At 37.2% G+C, this 27001-nt stretch overlaps 2 protein-coding genes across 3 annotated transcripts in view; both read right to left on the bottom strand.

Annotated features, from left to right (window-relative positions):
* The window catches only part of LOC149259864 (uncharacterized), a 54120-nt gene extending 50729 nt beyond the window's left edge, over nt 1–3391 (bottom strand). The window contains 2 exon segments of the mRNA XM_089434021.1: nt 919–3244; nt 3340–3391. Coding sequence (XP_089290147.1) covers nt 919–3244; nt 3340–3391 — 2378 coding nt within the window.
* The window catches only part of LOC149259863 (NAD(P)-binding Rossmann-fold superfamily protein), a 330444-nt gene that overhangs the window by 59161 nt on the left and 244282 nt on the right, over nt 1–27001 (bottom strand). For both annotated transcript variants that reach the window (XM_089419258.1, XM_089419250.1), the window contains exon 11: nt 24743–24808. In XM_089419258.1, the coding sequence (XP_089275384.1) occupies nt 24743–24808 (66 nt within the window). The remainder of the gene's footprint in view (nt 1–24742; nt 24809–27001) is intronic.

Here is a 27001-nt window from a genome sequence, read left to right as displayed (position 1 = left end):
AGGGGACTAAAACATTTTTCAACCCTCAAGACACATTACATCATGACTTTTACAATTTACATCTTAAGGGGACAAACCCACTTAATACAGACTCTCACAAAATACCCAGTTTCTGCGACACAACTATAATCTAGCAGATTAACACACTAGGATTCTCCTAAAGTTCTAATAACAAAATCCATCCCGGCTTTGGGGTCAGGTTGAAGGAAAACTCTGCCGATCGTAGATCGGTGAGACGAAAAACCTCCCGGGACGTAGATTATCATTAGAAAGTTAGGTCCACCTAGGCAATTCTACATACATGACTCTGATCTGCTTAGATTATTTACAATTCATACGTGCAGACTGGGTTTACAATTAAAATAATCAAGATGTTGATGACTGTAGGCTGGCACGAACACGTCGCTCAGGTGCGGCCCCTTTTTGCAAAAAGGGGGGTGTACTGCATGGGTAGTTGACCGGTAGGGGTCAACATCTGGCTCTACTTGGGGACACGTTGCTGCACTGTAGGAATGTGAGAATCCAGAATCTGCATCCATACAACACACAAATAAAAATAAGTAGAGTCCATTCCAAAATCATCATATACATTAAGCACAGGAAAGATAAAATCTCTTCATTTATCGACTAACATGAAAAGTAAATCTAATCCTAAAAACAGAAATGAAATGCTGAAAAGACAAGGAGCAAGGATAGAAATACAATACAGAAGATGCCCCATGGCATCAGATATCATCTCTGAAGAACAGCTTGAGCATTTGGCCGTTCACTGGTAGATCAAGTGGTTCGCCATCCAATCTGCTCAAGTAGATTGAGTTTGGCCCGGCTATATCTCTAATGATGTATGGTCCCAGCCACAAACTGTCAAGCTCCTTATGTTTTCCCGGTTTTTTCATTCTTGCGATCCCAAAGTAAAACCATATCTCCGAAATAATTCGCCCCTTCTTATCATAAGGAAATCTATCATGGATTGGTTTTCCATAAATATCTTCTGCATTTTCATTATTATTCTCAAAAAGATACACACGATCACATGCCCCGGCAATGCACTGTGGTTGGGTGCAAGTGCATCTTAGTTGAGAACTCTTTGTATCAAGGCTCAGTAAAGGGTCCAGCAGCCTTTCAGTGACATAGGAAAAATTCTCCCAAGGAGTCATTAAGCTGGTATTTTGATCTTTACCATTTTTTCACAAATCATACTGGCATGGATTCATTACATCTTCATCCACCACACAGGGTATTGGCACTGCTTCTTTGCCAAAGCTCAAGTCGTTAAGTAATATGATAGTTTTTCTTCGATGACCCTTTTTACTGTCGGATGAATTGAGCACCAAGTGGGTCTCTACCTTTTCCCATGTCTCCTTGATATCAGTGTTTTTTGCATCCCCCTCAAGATCATTCACCTGTAGTGTAAGAGAATCAAAGCATAATTCAGGAAGAGGCATCAGCAGAATAGAAGGTTTGGGATCAGCCTTGGGTTTGCACCCTTTGGGACAAATATAACTTTCCCTGTGCCACTCCACTCTGATATTTTCCTCACTACAAAGCTTCACAGCCTTTACGTAGAGCTTCTCTGGCAAAGCACCATACTTTTCTTCCAGAGCTGCGTGCAGATTACTTCTACAACAAGAGGCACGTGCTACAGTAAGAATTTCGAGGTTACTGGGCCAAGATCTTATTTTTTGCCCTTCTGATAGTAGCATATCTGCAACAGCTGTATAGTAAGACTCAGTAAATCTGTCATGTATTCCAGATTCTTTAGTTTGCATGGATCTATTCTTGACCCTCATTGACCTTTTCAGATCAAAACCTTTTAATCGTTTCTTTCTGGCAATTACAGCTGCATGTTTGTATCTTACCGCCGTTTGAGACATTCTAAAGTTTGGCTTGTTAACCCTCCACCTTGGTTTGAAAAGCTCATTCCCTCGATTGGGATGGGGCTTGAAGGTAGATCTGGAATCTAGATGGGTAGATCGATGATGACGTCCAAGATCTGGGAGAAGACTAAACTTCATCCCACAGAATCTACATGAAAAAATTTTCAGCGTGCCACGAATAAAAGTTCTCGCTTCACCTTTGCCTATATCCTCACCATGAATAGACATACTAATGTGATTTCTTTCCATTTTATGCTTAGGATCGGACTTCCAACCTAATTCTTGCTTGGAACTACCTAACTTAAGAGGTTCATCTTGCTTGTCTTGCTCAGTCTTGAAAGGCATTGTTGATTCTGCACTGTTAACCTGCTCTTTAGCACCAAAGGAATTGTTGAGTTGCTCGGGGTGAGTGAGTAACACATGCTGCAACAGCTGATCACAATTCACAATGATAAAACGACTGTCACAGGATATACAAAAATACTCTGTACATTTCTCAAGAGGAATTCCACCGTGGTGCACCTTCACATGCCTCTCAAGACCTTTTTTGTAGGTAAATGAACTGCTACAATTGCGACAAGCATATCCTCTAAAATGATGTTCAACTGCCTTCCTATGAATGGTGAGACAATGGTGACCGAGGGTTTGTAAATCAGAAAACTGCTCACCACAACCTTTGCACCCTTGGTGTTGTACTTCAATAGAAGAAGAATAATGAACAGCACCACAATCCTCCATCCCATCCACAGGGCTCTGCTTAGCTGTGCCATTGTTCACTGCTGCAACAGAACCAAGGGATTTATGCGCGTCATCAGTCTCATGAACATCATCAATTGATGGAATGCTTGCAGTAACATTCCCTTCTCTTTCTTGAAAACTGAAACATGCTGCCATTTTCTCTTTTTCAGCTTTTACTTCCATTAACAATGCTTCTGCATCTTTCATATTTTTTGACACTTTGTCAACAATGCAATCCAAACCTCTGTTCTCAGAATCTGAATCATAGTTACCTCCTCCTGACTGGCACATATTCATGTATTCATGTAAGAGATCCTTAGGCTGGCACGTTGTTTCAGAGCTTGCAGTTTTGAAAATTCCATTCCACATTGATGCAGTATATCTATGACGAAACCCCAGTGAGTTTGGTAAATGCTTTTCACAATAAGATGAACCTTGTTTTGCCCTGCGTGTGCATTGGCCACCATGATTGCAGCAACTTCCAATATAACGCAAACAATTTGTACTCCTATATGAGACTTTAGAAGCAGCCCTTTCTGGCAGTGAAGAACCATGCAATCGATTCCTTTCAACTAGATAACTTTCATCATGCAATTTCTGGGACACACCTCCTGAAATTCTTTCCAGGTCTGAAATGGGCAGAAAACTTTGTTCATCCTAACTTCCTTTGTGGTGAAAGTCTGCAGAAGTTGCTTCCTTCTTAGATGACTGTCTCTCAACAGACCCTCTTGCCCTCTTTGGGTTACTTCGTAAACCACTGGAACTTGGGTTTCCATCACAGCTGTCCAAACTATGGCTGTCTCGAAGCATATGTTTCAAACAAAAAGATGGTCCATTACGGGTTCGGTGGGTACACCTCCTTCCATATTTGGTCATTCCCTGACATATCAAAAATTTCAGATCTGCATGCATGTTTGCTGATGAAGACCCAACCTGATCAACTCTAGGAACATTATCTGGATTACAAAAACTTAAATGCTTCCAACAATAAAGTCCTCCATTGATTTCCCTAATCTTATCATCGGGAGGAATTATGAAATTGGACATGATAGAGTGGTTCCCGATGTCAATTTGTTCTCTAATTATTTCGTTATGAGGCTTCTTAGGATTTTCAACATGAAATTTCCTCTCGGGCTCTCTATTTAGCCTAATAAAACCATCACCGCTAGGAGAAGGAATCATAGCATATGACCAATTCATTTGAATGCTTCCTCCTAGATCAGAGGCCCACTTTCTAGATAACAGCATACCCCAAGCATCAGGTACATCAACGACAACAATATCCATAACAACCGTGATGTCTGGGTAAACTGAAAGATGAACTTGTAAATCCTTGATTAAACCATGTACTTCGATTTTCTTGGAATCCATGGCACATATATTATAGTAGGGTCTGGAAACTCTTAAATTAAGCTGTTCCATGACCCTTTTAGTCATAACGCAAGCAAATGCGCCTGAATCCAACATGCAGTTATTCAATTTATACCCATTGACCAATAAGGTGATAAAGAAGGGTTGATGGTCTTTGTTATCAGCATCTACGCTTTGCAGATAAATAGGAGCATCATGATAGTCAACCTCGCGAATCTTCTGTTGAGAAGCGTTGACTTGAGGACCCTGAATTGCTTTTAGTAACTTGTCCTTTTGGGAAGGGATCTTAGCGATCTCAGATACAGGAACCCAAATTTTAGCATTATTAAACCAACTTCCCAAATCGACATCTATTTCAGAGTTTATGCCAGGGTTTAAAGTTCGAGAGGGAATTTGATTCCTGCTCTGATCTTTATCCCTTCTCTGGTATGTTAAACCCTTATCTCTAGCAATTTCTAAAATTTTCTCAGGAGAGGGTTTCTCACCATATAACCTAGCTAAAATGTCATCTTCATTTTCAAGGTTATTTATACTAAAAGCAGATGAAGGATTCATAACATCATAGCTCCTTTCCTTAACCTCTATCCAATCATTCATAGGCAAAGGAAACTTGCTCCCTACTACATTTATTTGCTCACCTGTCCCAAACATTCCATTATCCAAGAGTCTTCTGATAATGGGACAAGAGGACTCTTCGTGAAAAGCATCGCAAGCACGACAGTAAGGAGGAGCATTATCTACCAGATTAGTAAGCGGATTAGGGGGTCTCTGCTCACTAGATTGACCCCCTCTTTGCCAATTATTATTTCTGTTATTACTATTTCGAGGTTGAAAATTTTGCGATTGCGTTCTTTCCATTTGAATCAACCTATTCTGCAAAGTGTTTATCTCCTTGTTATGATTAATTTCCATGGTTTCAATTTTTTGAAGCAACTTGAGAACAAGTTCATTTTCAGGTTCTTGGGCTGCTTTTCCCTTAGGTTCCTTTAGTTTCGTAGCAACCCTATCATAACCTGGGATTTCAGACTTCCCAGAAGCTGCCTTGTCCTTTTCAAGTTCTATAGCTAAGGCCTGGCAATCTCGATAATCACCAAGTTTAGCACGCCTTAACTCATAAGAAGGTTCAGGACCAAAGGCATCAATGTAAAAATCTTGGAGAGTTTTATCTGTAGGTTTATAATCTTGAGGTAATTCTCTAATAATACCATTAAACCTTCTATTAAATTCTTCAACAGTTTCATCCTCTCTCTTTTTCATTAGAGTAAGAGCTCTTACAAGATGTCTTCCCTCTCTCTTATCTCCATATTTTTCTTTAAATGAATTAATGATTGATTGTAAAGAGTCAAATGAATTTGGAGGTTTTTCTGTAAACCAGTCATAAGCATCACCTCCTAGAGTCAAGATAAAAAGAGTCATCCTGACATCTTCATGATCAAAATCAGGAGATCTAGCATACTTAGCCAACCATATGTTGAAATCTCGCAAATGGGAATTAGCAGTAATAGCATTGTCTCCTTGAAAGTTAGGTAATTTGTCTATCCCAACAGATGGAATATCATTGGGGTACCCTGGGATGTTAGAAAAATCACAAGGGGCATACATACCCATGGTGCTATGCCTAACTCGACCCCTAAAGAGCAAATGAATGTCAGAAAGGGCTTCTTGTCCAAGATTTGTAAGGAGTGTACGAGAAACGAGTTTGTGTGATCGCACCCTGTAAACCTTTTCAGGATCAGGAGTGGGGTTGCACAGACTGCCTAGATGTCTTCTGGTGTACACTCTTGCAGATAATATGGGAAGTGGAGTCGCCACTCGAACAAGAAGTTAAGCACAGACAAGCTTGAAATGAAAGAACCAAGGACAGAAAAACTCTGTCCCCGGCAACGGCGCCAAAAAATGTTGTCGCGCAGATTGACACGACAATGCTCAGACCGGGGGCTGTCACTCTGATCCCCGATCCCTCCGTTTAAGCCTGTCTCCCGCGGCTAAGGGGGGTAGACCCTACGAGGTGAAGGAGACCAACTGTCAACCAGTTGGTTTGGGAGACAAGAAATGCTGAAATGATTTTATTAATTTGGTGGACCAGTGCCTTATGAGATTGGTGCCTGAATGATTACTTTCTGGATGATATAAGAACATGAATCATAAACAGTAATCATTTATCATCAAAAATCAGAACAATGCTTTAGATATTCAGTAAAAACCACAAAGTTCCTCAAATAACGATATCTGGCAACTAAAAGAAATAAATGCTGATGCAATTAAAGACCACAAATTGTTAACGAGACAATCATTCAATATGCAGATAGAACATCCATTCCACATTTATATATGTAAGTCTCAGCATCGAAATAGCTGGATTTTGTCACAAAGAAGATTTTTTTTTTTTTTAAATTATTATTTTATTATTTTATATATATATATATATTTTTATATTAAAAAATCTAAAACTTAAGACCTAAAACATTAACTAAATAAAAACTACGACAATCTAAACTATGAAAATTTAAAACTATATGAAAATTTAAATAAAATAAACTCTAAACTAAACTAAAGGAAATCTATTTAAAATCGAATTACAAAAAATTAAAATCATAACCATAACTAAACTAAGGACTAAAGAAAAAAAAAATCTAAACGAAACTAAATCACAACAACTACAAACTATACGCTATTTTAAATCTAAACTAACCTACGCTACAGGATTCACTGCTTTAAGGAATAAATCAAAACAAAAATTCGATGAACCCAAAACAACGACTGCAGACACGTCCAAAACCTGGAACGAGAACTTAAATGAAACGCGGCCTCAGGCCCAACCCAAAAACGCAGTCACAATATCAATAAGCGGGAGTAAACGGATATCAGAAGCAGCCAGAAACGAAATGCAGGAAGTCGACAAACAAAAAATGCCCAGAAATAGCGAAGTCGTGCCCTGGCTCGGAAAAGAAAAAGGGAAATCGAAAGTGCGTTTAATTCAATGAGGAAAAGCCATAACGGTGATCACGTATCAAACAGCCTGACTCATATACAAAATGACAGCAGGCAAAAGATATTATGGCGCAAAACTCAGCACGTGAAAATGGTTTGCGTGACAGGGTTTTCCGAAGGCGAGATCGAGGGTTTCCAAAATACGCACTTAGCTCAGATACGAGATACAGATCGATCAAAACAAGAGAAAACGATTTAGCTGTTAGCGTTCATACATGAAGTTTTGACAGCTTTCATAAATCGATAGACCTTACCCTGAAGCCGCTGTTTGCTTTTGGACAGGATTTCGATGGTTAATCAAGAGAAATTCGGCGGCAATTGCAAACCCAAGAAGATTTTGCCAAACTAAAATGTGATCCCGACAGTAAAAAGAAAAAATTTGATTCAGCTGTCATTATGCGTAAGTTCTGGAAAATACGGGCTGAGAAAATCTCAATGAATAGATCATTTCACTCAGAGATACACCTGTTCTTAGTGAAGGTCAAAAAATTGCTTAGGATTTTTACCTGGCCCGGCGGATGATTTGCAAATACCTGAGATCTTGAAGCTTTCGTACTGAATAAAGATACGCAGATGCTACCTCTCTTAGCTGACAAAAATCCACGTAGCTGAACTGCAAGCTCTCACAGGTTCATGGCAACCTGAGAAGGAAAAGATCACTGAAAACCCTAATTAAACCTATATGAGCAAAACCCCAAAACAGCTGCTTAATCTACAAATTTTTGGCCCCTCTTCAGCCAGATTTACCCATAATAACAGAAATATTTTCAGAATATCAGAAACTTGAACTTTGCTGTGAACAGAAAGAAAATCTCTCAATGTAAAATACGAAATAAACTTTAGATGATTAACCCAGGGCCAAAATCAACTGGGCTCTGCAAAGAAAAGCCTGTGGGAGTCGGCTGGTTCAGCCTAGAACTTCCCCAAACGCCCACCAATATTCTTTACTAAAAGGTTTTCCTGCACATCTCAAGCAACCATCAGCAAAGAGAGAGAGAATGCTGCTAGATCTCAGGAAATAATGGAGATACCTGCCATTATTTCAGAAACCCTAGCAACACTCAACCCTAGCAAGTGAACAAGATACCTGTGCTCACAGTACTCTAAAAAGCAAGCTATGATTGATGGCTGAAAACTGAAATATGCAGAAAATTAAAGATCTCACAGCAATTCCAGAGAGTAACACCAGCACAATTTGGACCCCAAAGTCTTCTTTTATTAACCAGAAATCAGATTACAAGAGAACTTTTTTCAGTACAGACTCACAGATCAGATAAACCTTGAAATGACCCCCTAAGACCCTATATAAAGGAAATGATCCCAACGGCTAGTTTGAGTGATCCATGTTGAAGTGATCTCAACCGTCGATGAGGATTAAGACATCTCTTAATCTCATCCGTTGATTTTATTAAAAAATGATATTTTGCATGCATTCACAAAAATATTATTATTTTATTATTTAGGGTTTTTGCTTTATTTTATGAACTTTTTATTATTTTTTATTTATTTCATTTTTTTTTTTTTTTTTTTTTAAATTTTTATTTATTTTATTATTCTAGTATTTCATTTATTTTCTTAAATGGATCATTCAAACTAAGCTGTTGGAAACATCACCTAGGACCTAGGACTTAAGACTCATGAGGGGACTAAAACATTTTTCAACCCTCAAGACACATTACATCATGACTTTTACAATTTACATCTTAAGGGGACAAACCCACTTAATACAGACTCTCACAAAATACCCAGTTTCTGCGACACAACTATAATCTAGCAGATTAACACACTAGGATTCTCCTAAAGTTCTAATAACAAAATCCACCCCGGCTTTGGGGTCAGGTTGAAGGAAAACTCTGCCGATCGTAGATCGGTGAGACGAAAAACCTCCCGGGACGTAGATTATCATTAGAAAGTTAGGTCCACCTAGGCAATTCTACATACATGACTCTGATCTGCTTAGATTATTTACAATTCATACATGCAGATTGGGTTTACAATTAAAATAATCAAGCTGTTGATGACTGTAGGCTGGCACAGACACGTCGCTCAGGTGCGGCCCCTTTTTGCAAAAAGGGGGGTGTACTGCATGGGTAGTTGACCGGTAGGGGTCAACACTAGGAGCAGGCCATTAATTAATATCATTGTTAGTTCAACAAAAGAAGCAATGCTTTTGGAGATTGGAGATTGCTCAGGGGAGGTAAATGATGCTTCATTGATTGTTGATATATTAATCAAAGCTATTGAGCAAATAGGACCTACAAGGGTGGTGCAAGTTATCATGGACAATACAATGGTTTGCAAAACTGCAAGGTTGATTATTGAGAGCAGATATGATCACATTTCCTAGACTCCTTGCATTGCCCATAACCTAAATTTGATATTAGAGGACAATAAAGTTCCATAGACTAAGAAACTTACAAGGCAACCAAGCGAGATGATTAAATTCATCACTAACAACCACCAATCTCAAACAATAATTTGTGAATACTCCAAGTTAAAGTTCCTCAAAGTTGTTGAGACGAGATATGCCACAAATTACATCATGTTGGGCCACCTTGTTGAGTTAAAGCAACCATTAGTTTCTAATATTCTCTATCGATGAGTCAACTTTCGGCTAAGCGGAGGCAAGCAAAGTTAGAGTAGGGGGCCATGGAGTGCAAATTATGTCTTCATGAGGGCTGGTGTAACGAAATAAAATTCTTGCTCAAGTTCACATCCCCAACATTTGAGCTTCTTCGAAGTGCCAACACAGACAAGTCTTTCTTGGGAGAGGTTATGATGGTATGGATACCATCGTTGAAATAAATATGGAAATAGCACAAGAATCTCCTCAACTTCTATTCTTGATGTTCATTTTGGGGATATAGTGAAGGAAATCATGGTTGAGAGATGGAACCAGTTTAACGCTCCATTACAATCTTTAGCACGTGCCCTAAATCCAATATTTTATGATAACAACCTTATTGCTCAAAACAATGGGAAGAGAAACGCGCCACATACAAATAGGGAAGTGGAAAATGGAGTGAATAAAGCTCTTATGAGAATATTTCTAGTTCATCTACTTAAGGAGTTGAAAGAAAAATTTGCTAGTTTTGCTACTAGTCTAGATGAGTATTCAGATAGTTTAGCTTTGGATGAGAGGAGAACCATGAGTCCAATTCGATGGTGAATGTTGTCATGGAGCAAGTTGTGTACATCTACAAAGCATTGCCATTTGTATTCCTTCACAAGTGGCAAGCACTTCATCAGCAGAAAAAAATTGGAGTGCCTATGATTTTATTTATTTAGTGAAGCACAATGGGTTGAGTTGGCAAAAGGCTAAGGATCTTGTTATTGTACATTCCAACCTTCGCCTCACATCTCATAAGGCTCCAAAGTATAGTAGTGGACCTTGTCAGGATTGGGATGTAGATCTTGAATACCCTCACTTGGACATCTCTCTTGTTGCGTTGAATATTAATGAACCTAGAAGTGGAATTGGAATTACTTCTACAAATCCACATTACATTGTTGAACATGCCTCTTCTTCTATTTTCCATGATGAAAATGACAAAGAGGATGATAACTATTAGCCATGGCCCTTTACGCTTTACTAGTTTTTACGTTCATTGTTCATAGTTCATACATGCAACATTGTAGCCTTTAAGGCTCATACATAGCGGCTACTTTTGGATATATATAGCCTCATTCATAAATAATAAAGGTTGTTTTGGATTTTATTGCTTGCATTATGTTACTTGTATAATGCATCACTTGACCAATTTATTTTATGCTTCTCATTTAAATTTTCTAACTTCTTGGACCTTGGCACAATCATTTATTCTTGAATCTTGAAACTATATCTATATTCTAAATTATAATGTTAAAACTTAAAACTTGATTGCTTTCTAAATTTCTGATATATATATATATCATGTTTCCCCGTTTCCTAATTTTTTGGGGGTCACATTTCCAGCGCATTTTCATTTCGGATACGTGTTCTCCTTTCCCCAAACTGTGCAACATATATTTGGACAGTTAGTTCAACCAATATAGTTAGTCCTTGGGCTTTACAACATAAAACCCAAGTGGTTTGCACATACAATGTTTAAAAAGTATTGTTTACTTCTCTAATTTGTTCAAGGTCATTTCCTGCACAAAAAATGCCAGAAATGACAACTTTCCCAATGTATAAACAAATTAAATAGATAAATTAAGATCGTCAAAGGGAATGGGACGCACACATGACGTTTTTTTATGTAATACACCATAAGATAGCTAAAAAACCATAAATTTTCCCAAAAAGGGGGGAAAATGGAAATTTTTGGAGTTAGTATGACATTTCTGCATTTCCCAGAATTTTGAAATGTGTCATTCTGAAACCAAAACCATTTACCTATTTCAGGTGACTATGCTTTAAACCCAAAAGGATTTTCTAGATACTCTATATATCAATGTTACAATTATTGTTATCGACAATATATCATCAGGGGATTGAAATTTAAATCGTTAGCAATATCAAAGAAAACATTCTAAATTATCAAAAATTATTAGGAAACTAAAAATATAAAATAAAATAAAATAAAAATCTTTTTTTCAAATTTTTAAACTTCTAAAGCAACATCAACATCAAACAAACACATACTCACACAAATATCAAAATAACATTGCAAAATAAGAAGTATAAGATGTCAAGTGGTACATTAGACATTGACGCCAAAATATGATACCTATCCTAATAATTCCTAATAGGATAATAAAAAATCACATCAAAATAAAAATAAATGTATCTCATGAGATGATAATCATCAGGCATTAAGATACTACAAGGCTAATCATGTTTCACTAAGATTGGGATGTTAATTAATTCAAATCCCAATCTCACAGTTAATTCACATCATGTTAATTCACTCTACCCATTTTACCAAAAAAGGTCACCATTGGCATCTTTCCTTTAGAACAATAGGTGGATGTGTTGATTTTTGTAACTATGGTTGGCCTTCATAATGTATATTTTATGTATTTGTAATCATGTTCTTCATTCTATATATATATATATATTTTTTCTAAAAGAAATCAGGCATGTTATTAGCTTTTTCATCGGATTCATCTTCAGAAATTAGAGACACTTCAAACAAATTTTCATCATCATCAACCGCTGACCAATCATCCAAGAAATCTTACTTCTATGCATTTTTTAAGTTATATTCATTTTCTAAAAGAAATCAGCCATGTTATTAGCTTTTTTATCGGATTCATCTTCAGAAATTAGAGATACTTCAAACAAATCTTCATCATCATCAACCGCTGACCAATCATCCAAGAAATCTTACTTCTATGCATTTTTTAAGTTTCGAAGAAGAAATTTTACGATGTGTTTATTTTTGTAACTATGGTTGGCCTTCATAATGTATATTTTATGTATTTGTAATCATGTTCTTCTCTCTCTCTCTCTCTCTCTCTCTCTCTCTCTCTCTCTATATATATATATATATATATATATATATATATCATTTTCTAAAAGAAATGAGGCATGTTATTAGCTTTTCCGTCGGATTCATCTTCAGAAATTAGAGATACTTAAAGAGAATCTTCATCATCATCAACTGCTGACCAATCATCCAAGAAATCTTACTTCTATGCATTTTTTAAGTTTCGAAGAAGAAATTTTAGGATGTGTTGATTTTTGTAACTATGGTTGGCCTTCATAATGTATATTTTATGTATTTGTAATCATGTTCTTCATTCTATATATATATATATATATATTCATTTTCTAAAAGAAATCAGGCATGTTATTAGCCTTTTCATCGGATTCATCTTCAGAAATTAGAGATACTTCAAACAAATCTTCATCATCATCAACCGCTGACCAATCAGCCAAGCAATCTTACTTCTATGCATTTTTTAAGTTTCGAAGAAGAAATTTTAGGGTGTTTATCAGGGTAATGTCCTTCTTGTTTACAAAATGTCCCTATTGATATTGTGTGCTTCCACATTTGTGGGTGGCCTCAAAGGGCATATTTGCTTGCTGTTTTTCTGCATTTCTTTCCATTTTGTAGGTCTAAAAGTGCAGTCACATACTTGCCAACTTCCAGCTAGTTATTCAAGGGTAATTCAAGTGATTCATCTAACAATTTGTAAAGGAATCTATCACTCACCTTTTGGTGTTATAATAGTTAAGTATTTCAAGGTTTGAGTGAGTTTTAGTTTCTTGGTCTGCATTTTTCTGCAATTTAAATTCATTTCAAGATCAGTATAATTAGAAAATTGAGTCCTACCTTCAACTTAAAACATCATTTCTAGGAAATAGTCTACTTATTTTGATGAACTTGTATAGATTAAGAAAGCATCACATAGCCTTTAGAAGAAATTAGGACTAAAGACTAGGGATTTGTGCCAAAGTCACAATGGACACTTATCCTATGTAGTATGTATTACCACCTTAGTGCCTTAAGAGGACCTTGTCAAGACCGCTAAATTGGGTGGTAACAGGTCAAATATTGTCTTTGTTAAAAGTGATGTTGCTACATAGTTCAGCGAAAGTGGCTAAAGTGATTTCATGTGTTTTCCAGTTCCATTGAAGTTTTTATGGTCACTAACGGTATTAAGTAAATTATTCCTTCTTCCTGCATTGTCAACATGTAAAGCCTAATTTTCACAAACAACCAGACAATCAAAAATTAAACCACAATTTACCAATTTAATTGTAGATACATACCTAGATATCCCGTTTGAAGTAGATCATGGGCTGATGTTGCTCTGAGTTTGTTCCCGCTACCAAACCAACCAAATCCTCCCTTCTTATCTAGGATCAACCTATCCAGAACCTAGATCTAGAAGACTTTAAAATTGAAGAATTCTAGGCCCCATGCCCAAAACCCCAAGAACAATGCTCAAATATCGATCTCACAATCAATTCTATTCATAGATTCCCTCTTCCACCATGGTTCTACCTCTATTATGCTCCTCACCATATCCACAGAAACATTTTCCCTTTTTCATTTTTCATCACCCCGCCCTCCATTTTGGATTTCCCTTTCTGTCTTATAATAAAACCCCCCCTGTTCCCATACGATGGTCACCTTCAAACTCCCCCACCAAGGTTGACGTTGCTCTAAATTAGCTCTTGCTACCAAACCAACCGAATCCTCCCTGCCTATCTAGGATTAACCTATCTGTCTCCCAGATCCAGAAGATTTTGGAATTGGAGAATTTTGGCCCCCGTGCCCAAAACTTCAAGAACAGTTAAGGCCCAATGAGATTCCATGATAGGGCGTCGACCCTGGTCCTACTAGAAGGGGTGGAGGTGTTGCCCACTGTTTATCCTCCAAAACCTAGAGTCATGGGAGGACAGTGCGAATTACGCTCCCCTAGGCATGTGACGATGACTACCAGATGCCTAAAGGGGAAGTTAGGTCAATGTAGTCGACACTTCCACCTCTATGGCTTTATGGATGGTTAGGTCAATATAGTTGACGCCATGTTATATTCCAGTAGATGATGGATAGGATGGGAGCAGAAGAGATTAGGAAAGATAAGGATGATTCTAGAATAGCTTGGGAGCTCGGCGGCAGCAAGGCATGACTACTAAAGTGGTAAACCAATAAATGTTCGAACTCAAAAATGTTAAAGTGTCCTCACATTATGAATAAGAACTCAATCACAAAACACAATTCTTACATGATTATACTAATCGCTATATTAATTACTAATATACCCTATAAACCCTAACTTCGGGACGAAGTTTTCTGAAGGAGAGGTGTATGTAACAACCCATCTCGAGTTTTCTACATAATGGGAATATTAGCATGCAAATGATAGCTACACGTGTATGTGCCGCATGCACTGCACTAGTATGCATACTAATTGAATACTTAATTCATAAGAAAAAATTATATTTATATTTATGAGTAAATGAATAAAGAGATATTCATAAAATTATAATTATAAAAAAATATTATAAATTCATATGTATAATTAAATTAATAAAGAAATATAAAATAAATTTATATTTATGAACAAATATTATAAAATCATATTTATAATCAAGTCAATAAAGAAATATAAATAAATTTATATTTATTAAATTATTCAAATTACAAAGTACGAAATAAACAAACACCTAAATAAATTATATAACATATGACATAACATAATAAGACATGTTTTATCAAAATAGAGAGAGCCGTGGTATCAACTATATTAAAACAAGTGGCAAATACGATATATGTGTTAACAAAGGGAGGGCTTCGTTGTCAACTATTAACGCAAGTGGCAAATATGATATATGTGTTAACAAAGGGAGGCCTTTGTTGTCAACTATTAACGCAGGTGGCGGATACTTGCTCATACTTCTATAAAACCTTTTCACCTTATCTCATCGCAGGGGGGACTCTGAAGGTGGCCATTGTATGGGAGTAGGGGGGGGTTTATAATAAGACAAGAAGGGAAATCCAGAACGGAAGTGGGTTGAAGAAAAGCGAAAGAGGGAAAAAAATTCTATGGAAACGGTGAGGACCGTAATAGAGGCAAAGCCATAGTGGAAGAGGAAATTTGTGAGTTGAATTAACTGTGAGATCGGGATTTGAGCACTATTATTGGGGTTTTGGGCACGAGCGCCAGAATTCTTCAATTCCGTAGTCTTCCAGATATCAAAGTCGGATAGGTTGATCCCAGATAGGCAGGGAGGATTCGGTCGGTTTGGTAGCACGAGTAGACTCGGTGCAATGTCAACCTGGGATCAACTTCAAACGGAATATCCAAGTATGTATCTACAATTAAATTGGTAAATTTGGGTTAAATTTTTTATTGTCTAGTTGTTTGTAAAAATTTGGCTTCACACAACAAAGCTAATAACCCTGGCCTGAGGCATCAAACAAGGGAGAAGAGATTGATAAGATCAGTGTTGCGGGGGAGCGCCCCCCCCTCTCGATCCCGCTCCCAATCCGCGCCCCGAGCGGGAGTGAGTCAGGAGCGTGCTCCCGATAAAAAAATTTGCGCTCCTTGCCAAATTCGGGAGCGTTGCTCTCGTCGCTCCAGGAGCGGTCAGGGAGTGATCGCTCCGGATCGCTCCCGGGTTATAAATTTCGCTCCCGGAGCGACGCGCACGGAGGCCGGGAGCGAAAGTGGCGGAAAAAAAATCGCGCGGTTTAAAAATCGATTTTTTTTTTTATATAATGAGGGAGGGAGGGAAAAAATGAATCATTGTGAATTTGTGATTGTGAGAGTTGAGTGAGACTGAGAGAGAGCAAGGTGCCAAGGAGCAAGGAGCAAGGAGTCTTGGACGCATTTGAGGTAGGTTAGCAATTTTTTTTTTTAATGTTTATTAATTTACTCCTAATTTCTAAATAAATAAATAAATTTTTCTCTATTTCGGTTTCCCATTGGGCCATTCCCATTCCCATTCCATTTTATTAAATTTTGCAGATTCAAAACTACAAATTTCAAACATCATGGTTATATTTCTTGGCATTTTCTTCTTCTTGGTTCCTTTTTTGGTTATTATGGTGCTGGAGAGTAGGAAAAGGAGGGTTCAAAATGAAGAAGGGGATGAAGAAGGGGGACAAAGTGGATTTGATGAAAACCCCGGTGAGGAGGAGCTGGAGGAGGGTGAACATGATTCAACAACTGAAAAAACTAAACAAGACCAAACCCCATTGTGGAAATATGTTAACAGGCCTGAAGCAGGGAAAGGGGGTGGAACCACTAAATTTCATTGCCCCCATTGCAACAATAATTACACAAGTTCATACACCCATGCCAGAAAACACTTCTGCGGGAAAATGCCATGGAATGGAGATAAACAAATAGGAATCAAAACTTGTGCAGGTGTGTCAACAACAGATAGAGCCAAATACATAAGGGAAGAGGAGGAAGCCCAATGCAAATCTAAAAAATCAAGGGGTTTCTTTGAACCAAGCTCACAATCACAAGCACAAAGAACTCCTTCAGCATCCTCCCAAGGCAATGGATATGGAGGCATAGGGTCACCAGCTTTAAGGCGTAGAACCATATCAGATTTCCTTGATGAAGGGTGTAGGAATGATGTGGATTCAAAAGTTTATAGGTTTCTCTATGCATGTGGGATACCATTCAATGTTCTTCACTCACCTTATTGGCATGAAATGGTTTTTGCCATAAATGATGCCCCTAAAGGATACAAGAGCCCTGAGTATGACAAGGCAAGAACCGTTGGACTTGATCATGAAAAAGCAAAAATATCACATTCTTTGAATAAAATGACAAGTTTTTGGACTAACCATGGGGTGTCCATTGTATCTGATGGATGGACAAATGTAAAAGGCAAGCCATTGATAAGTGTTCTTGTTGTGTCTGTTAGTGGTGCCATCTTTCTAAATGCATATGATTACTCAGAGAAGTTCAAGACCGGCATCAACATTGCAGAAGCATTACTTGAAACAATTGACCATATTGGGCCATACAATGTCATCCAAGTCATCACTGATAATGCTCCTAATTGTAAGGTAGCGGGAGCAATTATTGAGGATAAATACCCCAACATATTTTGGTATGGGTGTTTGGTTCACGCATTGAACCTTTTGATGCATGATGTTGTTAAGAACAAAAATGAAAAATACAAATGGATTGGTGATTTGTACAAGAAAGGCAAACAAATGATAAAATTTATTACAAATCATAGCAATACCCATGGCCTTTTCCACAGTCACTCAAGATTGGAGTTGTTGAAGATTGTGAGGAATAGATTTGATAGCTATTACCTCACCTTCAGGCGCCTTTTGAAGGTAAGAGAGTGATTGGCTAGCATGGTATTAAGTCCACACTGGCAGGTATTAAAGGAAAGGGCTACAAATGCAGCTGACAGGCAAGGTATTGAATTGGTGGAGGAGGCCGCTCTTGATGGTATGTTTTGGGCACGTGTGAGGCAAGTATTGGATTTCACCAAGCCCATTTATCACATGATTCGGTTTGAAGATACAGATAAACCAGTGATTGGCGAGGTGTATGAGCAGATGGATACCATGTTGGGGCAAATAAAAGATATTGTTCATAACAATGATCCCGACTTGTACAAACTGATTCACGATTTTGTGTGTGTACGGTGGAATAAACTTAATCTTCCACTACATTGCTTGGCGTATATCCTTACACCAAAATACTACTCTACATCTTGGTTGGGCCAACCTGCACCAGGGGGTGGGGTTAGGACCAAACCCCATATAGATGAAGAGGTATCTAAAGGATATTTGGAAGCATTAGAAAAGTTGATACCTGACAAGGAGGAATGTGCTAGTGTGCGCCTTGAAATAGGAAGATACTTCAGTAACACTGGTTTGTTTGGTACCTTCCATGCAATGGAAGACAGAGACAGATTTGATGCTCTCACATGGTGGGAAACATATGGCGGCCATGGACTTTTGCCAAAATTGGCAAAAAAATGTTCTATCACAGGTTGTAAATACTTCTTCTGCAGAGAGGTGTTCGAGCACCTACAGCTTCATACATAATGTGAAAAGAAACAGACTGAATGAAAACCAGGTAGAAAGCTTGGTTTATGTGCAATACAACTTGAGGTTGTTGAGTCATTACTGTGATCGGGCTTATGAGGATCCAACATATAAAATTTGGGACAACCACCCAGAGGATGACAATTTGGAGGATGGCACTATACATCTTGAAGAACTGGAAGAGGAACTTATAAGGGAGGAAGATGAAGCAGCAGCCATGCCACCTCCACCATCCAGTAGCAGTGCTCGAGTTCCAAGCCTTGTTCCTTTGATATCGCCACCTCCATCTACACCCTCACGTGGAAAGCATGTGCCTTCTAGTTATGGTCGTCGGTCTGTGCGGGAGACTCCTAGAAGACCACCACGACCTGCTCATACATTAGACTCTCGTGGCAAGGGCCACATGCAGTAGTAGATAATAGATTTACAGTTTACTTGTCTTTTCTAGTTTCTATTATTTTTCATAACTGTTGAGTCTTGACTCTTGACTCTTTCATATCATAATGATAGTTTTTGTAAACAATATATGACTGTGAGTCGTGACAATGAAAGTTTGAAGTTTGAAGTTGGCAATTATAACTCATTGGTAATGATTCTGAATTATGAATATGATGCTTCATGAAAGTTGTTTCATTTCATTTCATAATTCATTTTATAACATTGCATTTCATGTTAAGTTGTTAACAGTTAGATATTATTTCTTGTAATGGTTAAACTTAGCTTCCAAGTACAACTTTGGTGATCAATGATGATAAATGTTATATATTGAATTTTCAATTTTGAAAGCTTGAAGTTGAAACTTTAAGATTGATGAATCATGATTCACGAGACTCAACTGTGGATGTGGTTGATGAAGATTATAACTTCTAGATGATTGATGTTATATGGTTCAATGATCAATCTATGTATTTTTATGTTTTTTATATCTAATTCATCATTCTACATGTTTTTGTTGACATATATGTATCAAAATATAAAAAAATATATATATCATATAAAAATCACTCCGGGATTTGCTCCCAAACCGGGAGCTTTTGAAAATGTCGCTCCCGCTCCCAAGTAACACTGGATAAGATTAAAGGAAATGGGGTTAATGATGGCTGCATACTACATATATTATCACCTCAGATGTGGATAATCACGGAATGATCTTCCTCTATGGTGAATCTTTTGCTGAAAACACTGTCGAAATTGTGTACACCAAACCTACATGTATTTTCAAAAGGATGAAACATCACTTGCGCAGTTTGCACACAAGGAGCATAGCAGGTTAAATTGATCTTTCCTTGATGAAATAGTCTCAAGGTGTGTTGTCGCACAGATTGTCACAACAACGCTCAGACCGGGGGCTGTCACTCTGATCCCCGATCTCTCCGTTTAAGCCTGTCTCCCGCGGCTAAGGGGGGTAGACCCTGTAGGGAAAAGGACGACCAACTGTGAACCAGTTGGGTTGGGAGACACGAAAGGAAACCAGCACTAAATAGATTTTATTAGATTAACAAACCAGTGCCTTATGAGATAAATGATTAAATGATTACTTGTCAAATGTTGCAGGAATATAGGCTCATTAAAAACCATCAATCAACTCAAACAAAGCTTAACCTTTACCAAATGCGAGATAACCAATAAATGCTCACTGGCTTAATGATACTCTAGCAATTAAAATTTCGAAAGATAAAGTGCTTTAAACAATCACATAAAATATTAACCAGAGATCACATTCATGCAGTTAATCTTCAGATGAACATTAAATCATAATTAAACATTAATTCTCACATCAAAATTTTAGGCTCAGCATAAAAGATGAAACCCTAAAAAAAAATTCCAAGCCAAGACCGAAATTGACAAAAATTTCCCAAAATATTTTTATGTTTTTCAAATGAAAATTAAAGACTAAGTGAAACTTTAAATTTAAAAAAAAAAAATCTAAATATTAAAATCTAAACTAAAAGAAAAATCCCTTTTGCCTTTTTTAAAGCTTTACAATATATATATATATATATATATATATATATATATATATATTTTTATGAAACAAAACTTAAAAAATAAAATCTAAACTTAAACTAAAACAAAACTTAAAATCTAATCTAATTTTAAACTAAAATAAAAAAAAATAAGGAACTTTTTTATATTATATATATATATATATATATATATATATATATATTTTATGATTTTTTATTTTTATAATTTTTATAAATTTTAATTTCATAAAGCTCAAACTGAAACTAAACAAAAATAAGATCTAATTTAAAAAAAAAAAAAAAAACTATCCTAAGATCTAAACTTAACATCTAACAACGTATTTTATAATTACAACACATACAAAGCTTGGAAATCGAAAATCTGAAGCTATACGGCAAAATACCTAAATTTCGAATTTAGAATTAAAGCCTGATAATAAAATTAAAAGAAAGCGCTAACCGTATCACGCTTGAGATCAAACGAAAACCTGAAAAAAAAAAAGAAATGTATCCTTGGCAGCTTACCCACGCACTTCGTTTATTGCTTACCCCACGCAGATTTGTTTGAATGATTTCTGCGTTTGAGCTGATGCAGGCCCACGGAAGTTCTGGCGGCGGCAGCGAAGAGCAGCAACGTGAAAGGCCTCACGCAGATTTGCAGGTTCCAGGAATGATGGACGGAGGATGCTTACGTGTTTTGTTCACCGTTTTTTTTTTTTGTAAGCGCAGATGAAGAACCAGCTAACTGAGCTTGAAGTCAATGCATAGACGGCAGATGAAAAGACGCAAGCAGGATGGGAAGTCGAATTTCAGACTGCGGGGATTTGCTGAGGGAGAAACGACGGCTCAGTGGCGGCGTACAGGCAGAGTGGAGTTTTCTGTGCAGGACGCAGTGAGGACCAGGCGTGGTAGGAGCAGCGTGTCTTTCCTTTCTTGCTTGCAGGTTCTCACGAGTTCCCAAGGCTGCGTGGAGCTGAACGCAGCAAAGCTGGAAGGCTGGGCGGATAGGTGAGGCAGCAGCGTGAAAGAGAGGAGGCCCACGCAGGTTGTAAATTGACAGTGAGAGACAGCAAGCCGGCGCAGACAAGGGATGGGCAGCTTTGGAAAGAATAGCAGCGTGCAGAGAAAGAACTGCGGGTTTGATGGAAATGAGCGAATGTATGATCTGACAGTGAGAACAGCGATCCTGCAAAACTTAATTTTCCACAAAAAATTTATCTCAGACCTGCAAATGGAAAACAAAAATCCGGAAAGTATATGCAAAGATTTAAAATGAAACCCTACAAACCGGTCCAAAATTACAAAATTATAGCTCTACAACAGCCAGATTTATCAATAATCAGCAGTAATATTATCAAGATTCCAGATTTATTATGAAATACTTCAGAAATCTCTCATGCAAATCAGAAAACAAACTAAATGATTAACCCAGGATCAAAACTAGCTGGGCTCTGCAAGAAAATGCTTGCGGGAGTTGGCTGGTTCAGCCGAGAACTTCCCCAAATGCCCACTGGTCTTCTTCAATAAGGGTTTCCTGCACAACTCATTTCAACCGTCAATAAAGAGAGAAAAAACAATACTAGATCTCAACAGCAATGGAGATACCTGCCATTACTTCAGAAAACCTAATACCATTCAAACCCTAGCAAGTGAACAAGATACCTGTGCTCAACAATACTCTTCAATAAGTTGTTACTAATGGCTGAAAATTAAAACATGCAGAAAATAAAATAGCTCACAGCACTTCCAGAGAGTAACACCAGCAAGATTTCAACCCCAAAGTCTTTCTTTATTAGCACCAGAAAAAGTTTACAAGAGAGCTTCTTCAGCACAAGACTCACAGATCGAATGATCTCAAATGACCCCTAGCACCCTATTTAAAGGAAAAATTCCCAACAGCTAGTTCAAGTGATCCACGTCAAAATGATCTCGACCGTCGATGAGGATCAAGATATCTCTTAATCTCATCCGTCGAATTTTTAATGTATTAAAAAATTGAAATTTTGCATTTATTTACTCAAAATATTATTATTTTATTATTTTTAGGTTTTTTATTTTATTTTTTTATTTTTTATTATTATTATTATTATTATTATTATTTATTTTTTATTATTATTATTATTTTATTTTATTATTATTATTATTATTATTTTATTTTTTTTTACTTTTCATTTATTTTTTAATTTTTTTAATTTATTTTTAAATGGATCCTCGAACTTAGCCTTTGGAAAAATCACCTAGGACCTAGGACTTAGGACTTAGGACTTATGAGGGGATTAAAACATTTTCTAACCCTCAAGACACTTTACATTATGACTTTTACAACTTTACATCTCAAGGGGGAAAACCCATTTGACATAGACCCTCATAAACCACCCAGTTCTGCGACACAACTATAATCTAGCAGATTAACACACTAGGATTCTCCTAAGATTCTAATGACAAAATCCATTCCGGCTTTGGGGCTAGGCTGAAGGAAAACTCTGCCGATCATGGATCGGTGAGATAAAAAACCTTCCGGAACGTAGATTATCACTTAGAAAATTAGGTCCACCTAGGCAATTACATACATGACTCATATTTGCTAAGATTATTTACAATTTATACATGCAGACTGGGTGTACAACATAAATTGATCAAGCTATCGATGACTGTCGAATGGCACGGACATGTCGATCAAGCGCTACCCTTTTTGCAAAGAAAAGGGGGTGTACTGCTATGGGTAGTTGACCGGTAGTGGTCAACAAGGTGTATTGGCATTCCTTCTAAAATTTCATTGTTCAATGGTCTTGATTCATCATTGATAAAATTGGGAATTATTGAATGAACAAGGAGAACTCAGACAAGAGGGATTTTGCATATAATATAAAATATGAGATGGATAGAGAAGGTTTGAAAGGGACAGAAAAGTTGGAGCACAATGTGAAGGGATTTATATTGCTGAAGAATTGCCATGATACAACACGACGATAGTCACCACCACAGCGAATTTTACATCCACAATCTTTTCAAATAGGCCTGTCTCCTTCAACATCAGTTCCTCCTCCCCCTGACACTGAAGAATATCAGAACCAGCACCAACAGAGATCCTTCTACTCAGGCAGGACACTCAAGTTTAAACAGTAAGGAAGATGTTAGAAATGCAATCTCTATACTTGCTACCAGTCACCACTATGCAAGCAGTTATTTTCTCAGTGAAAATTGGAAGTTTGTCTTGAGATAAAATAAGATAAGATAACCATATTAATGTGTGACAAATAACCATAAATTGGTGAATGGATCCACAAAGTACAATAGTATCAATAAACTGTGGGATTGCATTGAGCTCTTCAAATTTGGACCATGTCAAAGCAAGTCAAACTATAAAGTTACTGCCTCCAAAATTTGGAATCATCACCACTGATCAGATTGTTGACAAATAACCATAAATTGGTGAATGGATCTACAAAGTACAATAGTATCAATATGACTAAATTGTGGGAGTGCATTGAGCTCTTCAACAATAAATCATGTGGAAGCAAGTCAAACTATAAAGTTCTGCATCTAAATTTTTTTTATCACCACTGGATCAGAAACAATCTCATTTGAATAACCAGTAACTGACCATTACATGTATTTGTCCCAATCAAATCAATTATCTCCTTTGTTCTGACTTTTAAGTTTTACATGTCACACCAGTAACCTATAATAGAGATTGAAATTTGCACACATTACACAGCTACCTATATTAAGCTTCACCTACATCAAAAATTTTCAGAGATTATCTATTGCTTTGCAGGTGAACAAAGAGAAGTCTCGCAGAGAAAGCCTATAGGATTCCATCAATGTATCATTGCATGTTTCCAATCTTAATGCACACATGATTTGCAAGAGTGCACACAGAGTGGACAACATTGGAGGTTTCTTGGCTAACTCAGCTTGAAATATGTAGATCATATATACATCGCTAGTCTACCTCAAAGATGCTCAGCCCAAACCTGTTTCCATTAAGGCAGTGTGGTAAAGCTAATAACCTAGAAGCCTAGAACTATAGCTGTTTTGCCACAAAATATATTTTTTTCTTTTCAAAAAGAATAATTGATTTTTATCTTTTTTGTTTCGAAAAGTAAAACCCTCCAGAATCATATCAACATAAGAAACAAAATAACTATTTCCACAAGAATTTCCTACATAATATAAACACTACTATGCAAAATTCATTATCTAACACAGAGAGTCAGCGTACTGGAATCCGTATTTTGATTTTGTCAATCCGTTTTTTTGACTGTGGATACTTTTTGAACAAACTGCAAAAGTTGTTCACCTACAACAAGATTAAAGAAGAAATTACCTTCTCCATTAGGAAATGACCAAGAGATGGCATATACTGCATCACATACATGACTGCAAGTACAGGCTGCAATATACAAAGAGAACAATTTCAACACGTATACCAATCTTCTTTTACTCTTATACTAGCTACAAAATTCAAAAAATTGCAAATGTCTATAACAGATATTGTACTCTTGTAAAATGCCAATACCAAACACTTTGAAGCATTAGAACATGGAAAATAGGGACAAAATCTGGAATTACTATATCAATGAGATGTAGATTTGCAAACTCTTTGGTTCTTGAAAGCATGCAGAAAAATAAGATAAGATAACATAATTCCATTAATGCCCAAAAAGTGACCACAAATAGATCAATAGGACTGCTAACTACAATAGCATCAAACCACTGTGGAAGCACAAAGGCCAATCTTAGATTTGCAAACTCTTTGGTTCTTGAAAGCATGCAGAAAAATAAGATAAGATAACATAATTCCATTAATGCCCAAAAAGTGACCACAAATAGATCAATAGGACTGCTAACTACAATAGCATCAAACCACTGTGGAAGCACAAAGGCCAATCTTATGTAAAGACCAAAAGCAGATCTGATCTAAGATCTAAATTCCATTATTTAGGAAAGAAAGTGCTGCTGGAAAATCTCAAGTCATACATTGAATGCTATAAGGCCAGAGGCAAACAAAGCACAGAACTCCTTGGAGCAATGCCCCAGAGAAGTGTACAAGGGGGAAGAAAAAGCCTTGGTGCCCTCTAGACCTGCTGACCGAAGAAAGGAATTATATTCGATTCCAAATGAGCCTATAATGGATTCAAATGCTTATGAACTTCATCTGACTATCTTATCAAAAAATAAGAGTGCACCAGCAAGAAAGGTGCACCATCGCATACAAAGGGATCTTAAATCATCATCATCAATAAACTAGTCTAGGAAGAGGGCAACGTCCATCAAGCAGGTGCACAACTGGCCTAAGGGTGTTCTGCTATGATTGGGGCACATCATCTTTCTTGGCAATGTCCCAACTTTCTTGAGCAACGTTTCAAGCTCTAGAGGGAGAGGATAGGTTCATCATTAGTGTTGGATTAATCCCAAGGTCAACATTCTTCTCTAGGTAGTCAACGTCCTGGCTACAATGCCTTGAAGTGTCATTAAGCAGGGCTAGACGTCCTCTCTGAAGTGTTGGAGAACACCCAATCAATCCCTCAAGGAACAGTTGTTGTACCTCGAAGACAACATCTATAACATACCCTCAAAATCAAGTGAGATCATCATCATAGGTAAAGAAATCATACAAGTATCACAATGGACCATATTTAATGCAAAAGGCACAAGAGGACTTCACACAAGTATCATTAACAAATGTCTTTCTATCTTAGGGTTTATAAACAAATTACCATGCTTAGGTATGGGAGGGTTATCCAACGGCCCTATTACGTGCTTCTAACTTCAAGGAGAGGAACAACTCCCATGTTCAGCCATAATAATATGTAGAGGGAGCAATTTTGGGACCTAAGTTACCCCTTTCCTTGGCCTATTTCTACCACTCCTCTTGTGTGCCCTTTTCTTTAATGATTCTATTTTTCTTGCATAACTTGGGTCACAAGCTTGATATATGCATATATTACCCTTAAAGATGAAGCATTTTATTGTTCATTGAGGTTGGAATATCCAAGTTCCTTTTTTTATTTGTCAATGCATTAGCCAAGAACTAGGTGAGGGTTAATAAGGGAGTAGAGCTCATGCTAGGCTTTTGTCCATGTGTTTTCTTTTATCCTAGCCAATATTTTTCATTTTATCTTTATGGGTCATGCTTTTTCTTTTATTTCTGCTACAAGAATGAGGAAATCAGGGAACCATTACTAGCAATAGACAACAATCAACCTGAAGATTGGGACATGAAACCAAGGAAATATGGAAGTGGTATAGATTACAATGGGTATGCAACATCAATCAATGCCTCTTGTTCATGCTCCTCCTAGACAATAGAAAGAGAGACCTTAAAGAAGGTCACAATAGACTAGGATCAGGGGATAACCACCAAGGTGAAGCATGGTAACAAGAATACAACCCAAAGCAGTCAATCACCCAACTCAACCTATGATTCATGCTAATATGCTCTTAATCATTAAATCCAAGCACTTCATGATAAGCATGATAAGCAAGCTAGTTGTCACAAAGCACTAACCAGAACCATAGTTTTAAAACTCCGACTCTGATTCGGAGCCGGCCGAGGGTCGACTCCAACTCCGACTCTGACTCG

This window comes from Pinus tabuliformis, chromosome 6 (assembly GCF_031772625.1).
Source record: "Pinus tabuliformis cultivar Carrire ecotype Pingquan chromosome 6, CPIR1, whole genome shotgun sequence".
Lineage (NCBI taxonomy): Eukaryota > Viridiplantae > Streptophyta > Pinopsida > Pinales > Pinaceae > Pinus > Pinus tabuliformis.
The sequence above is the reverse complement of the archived record's forward strand: the minus strand, read 5'-3'. Positions and strand labels throughout refer to the sequence as shown.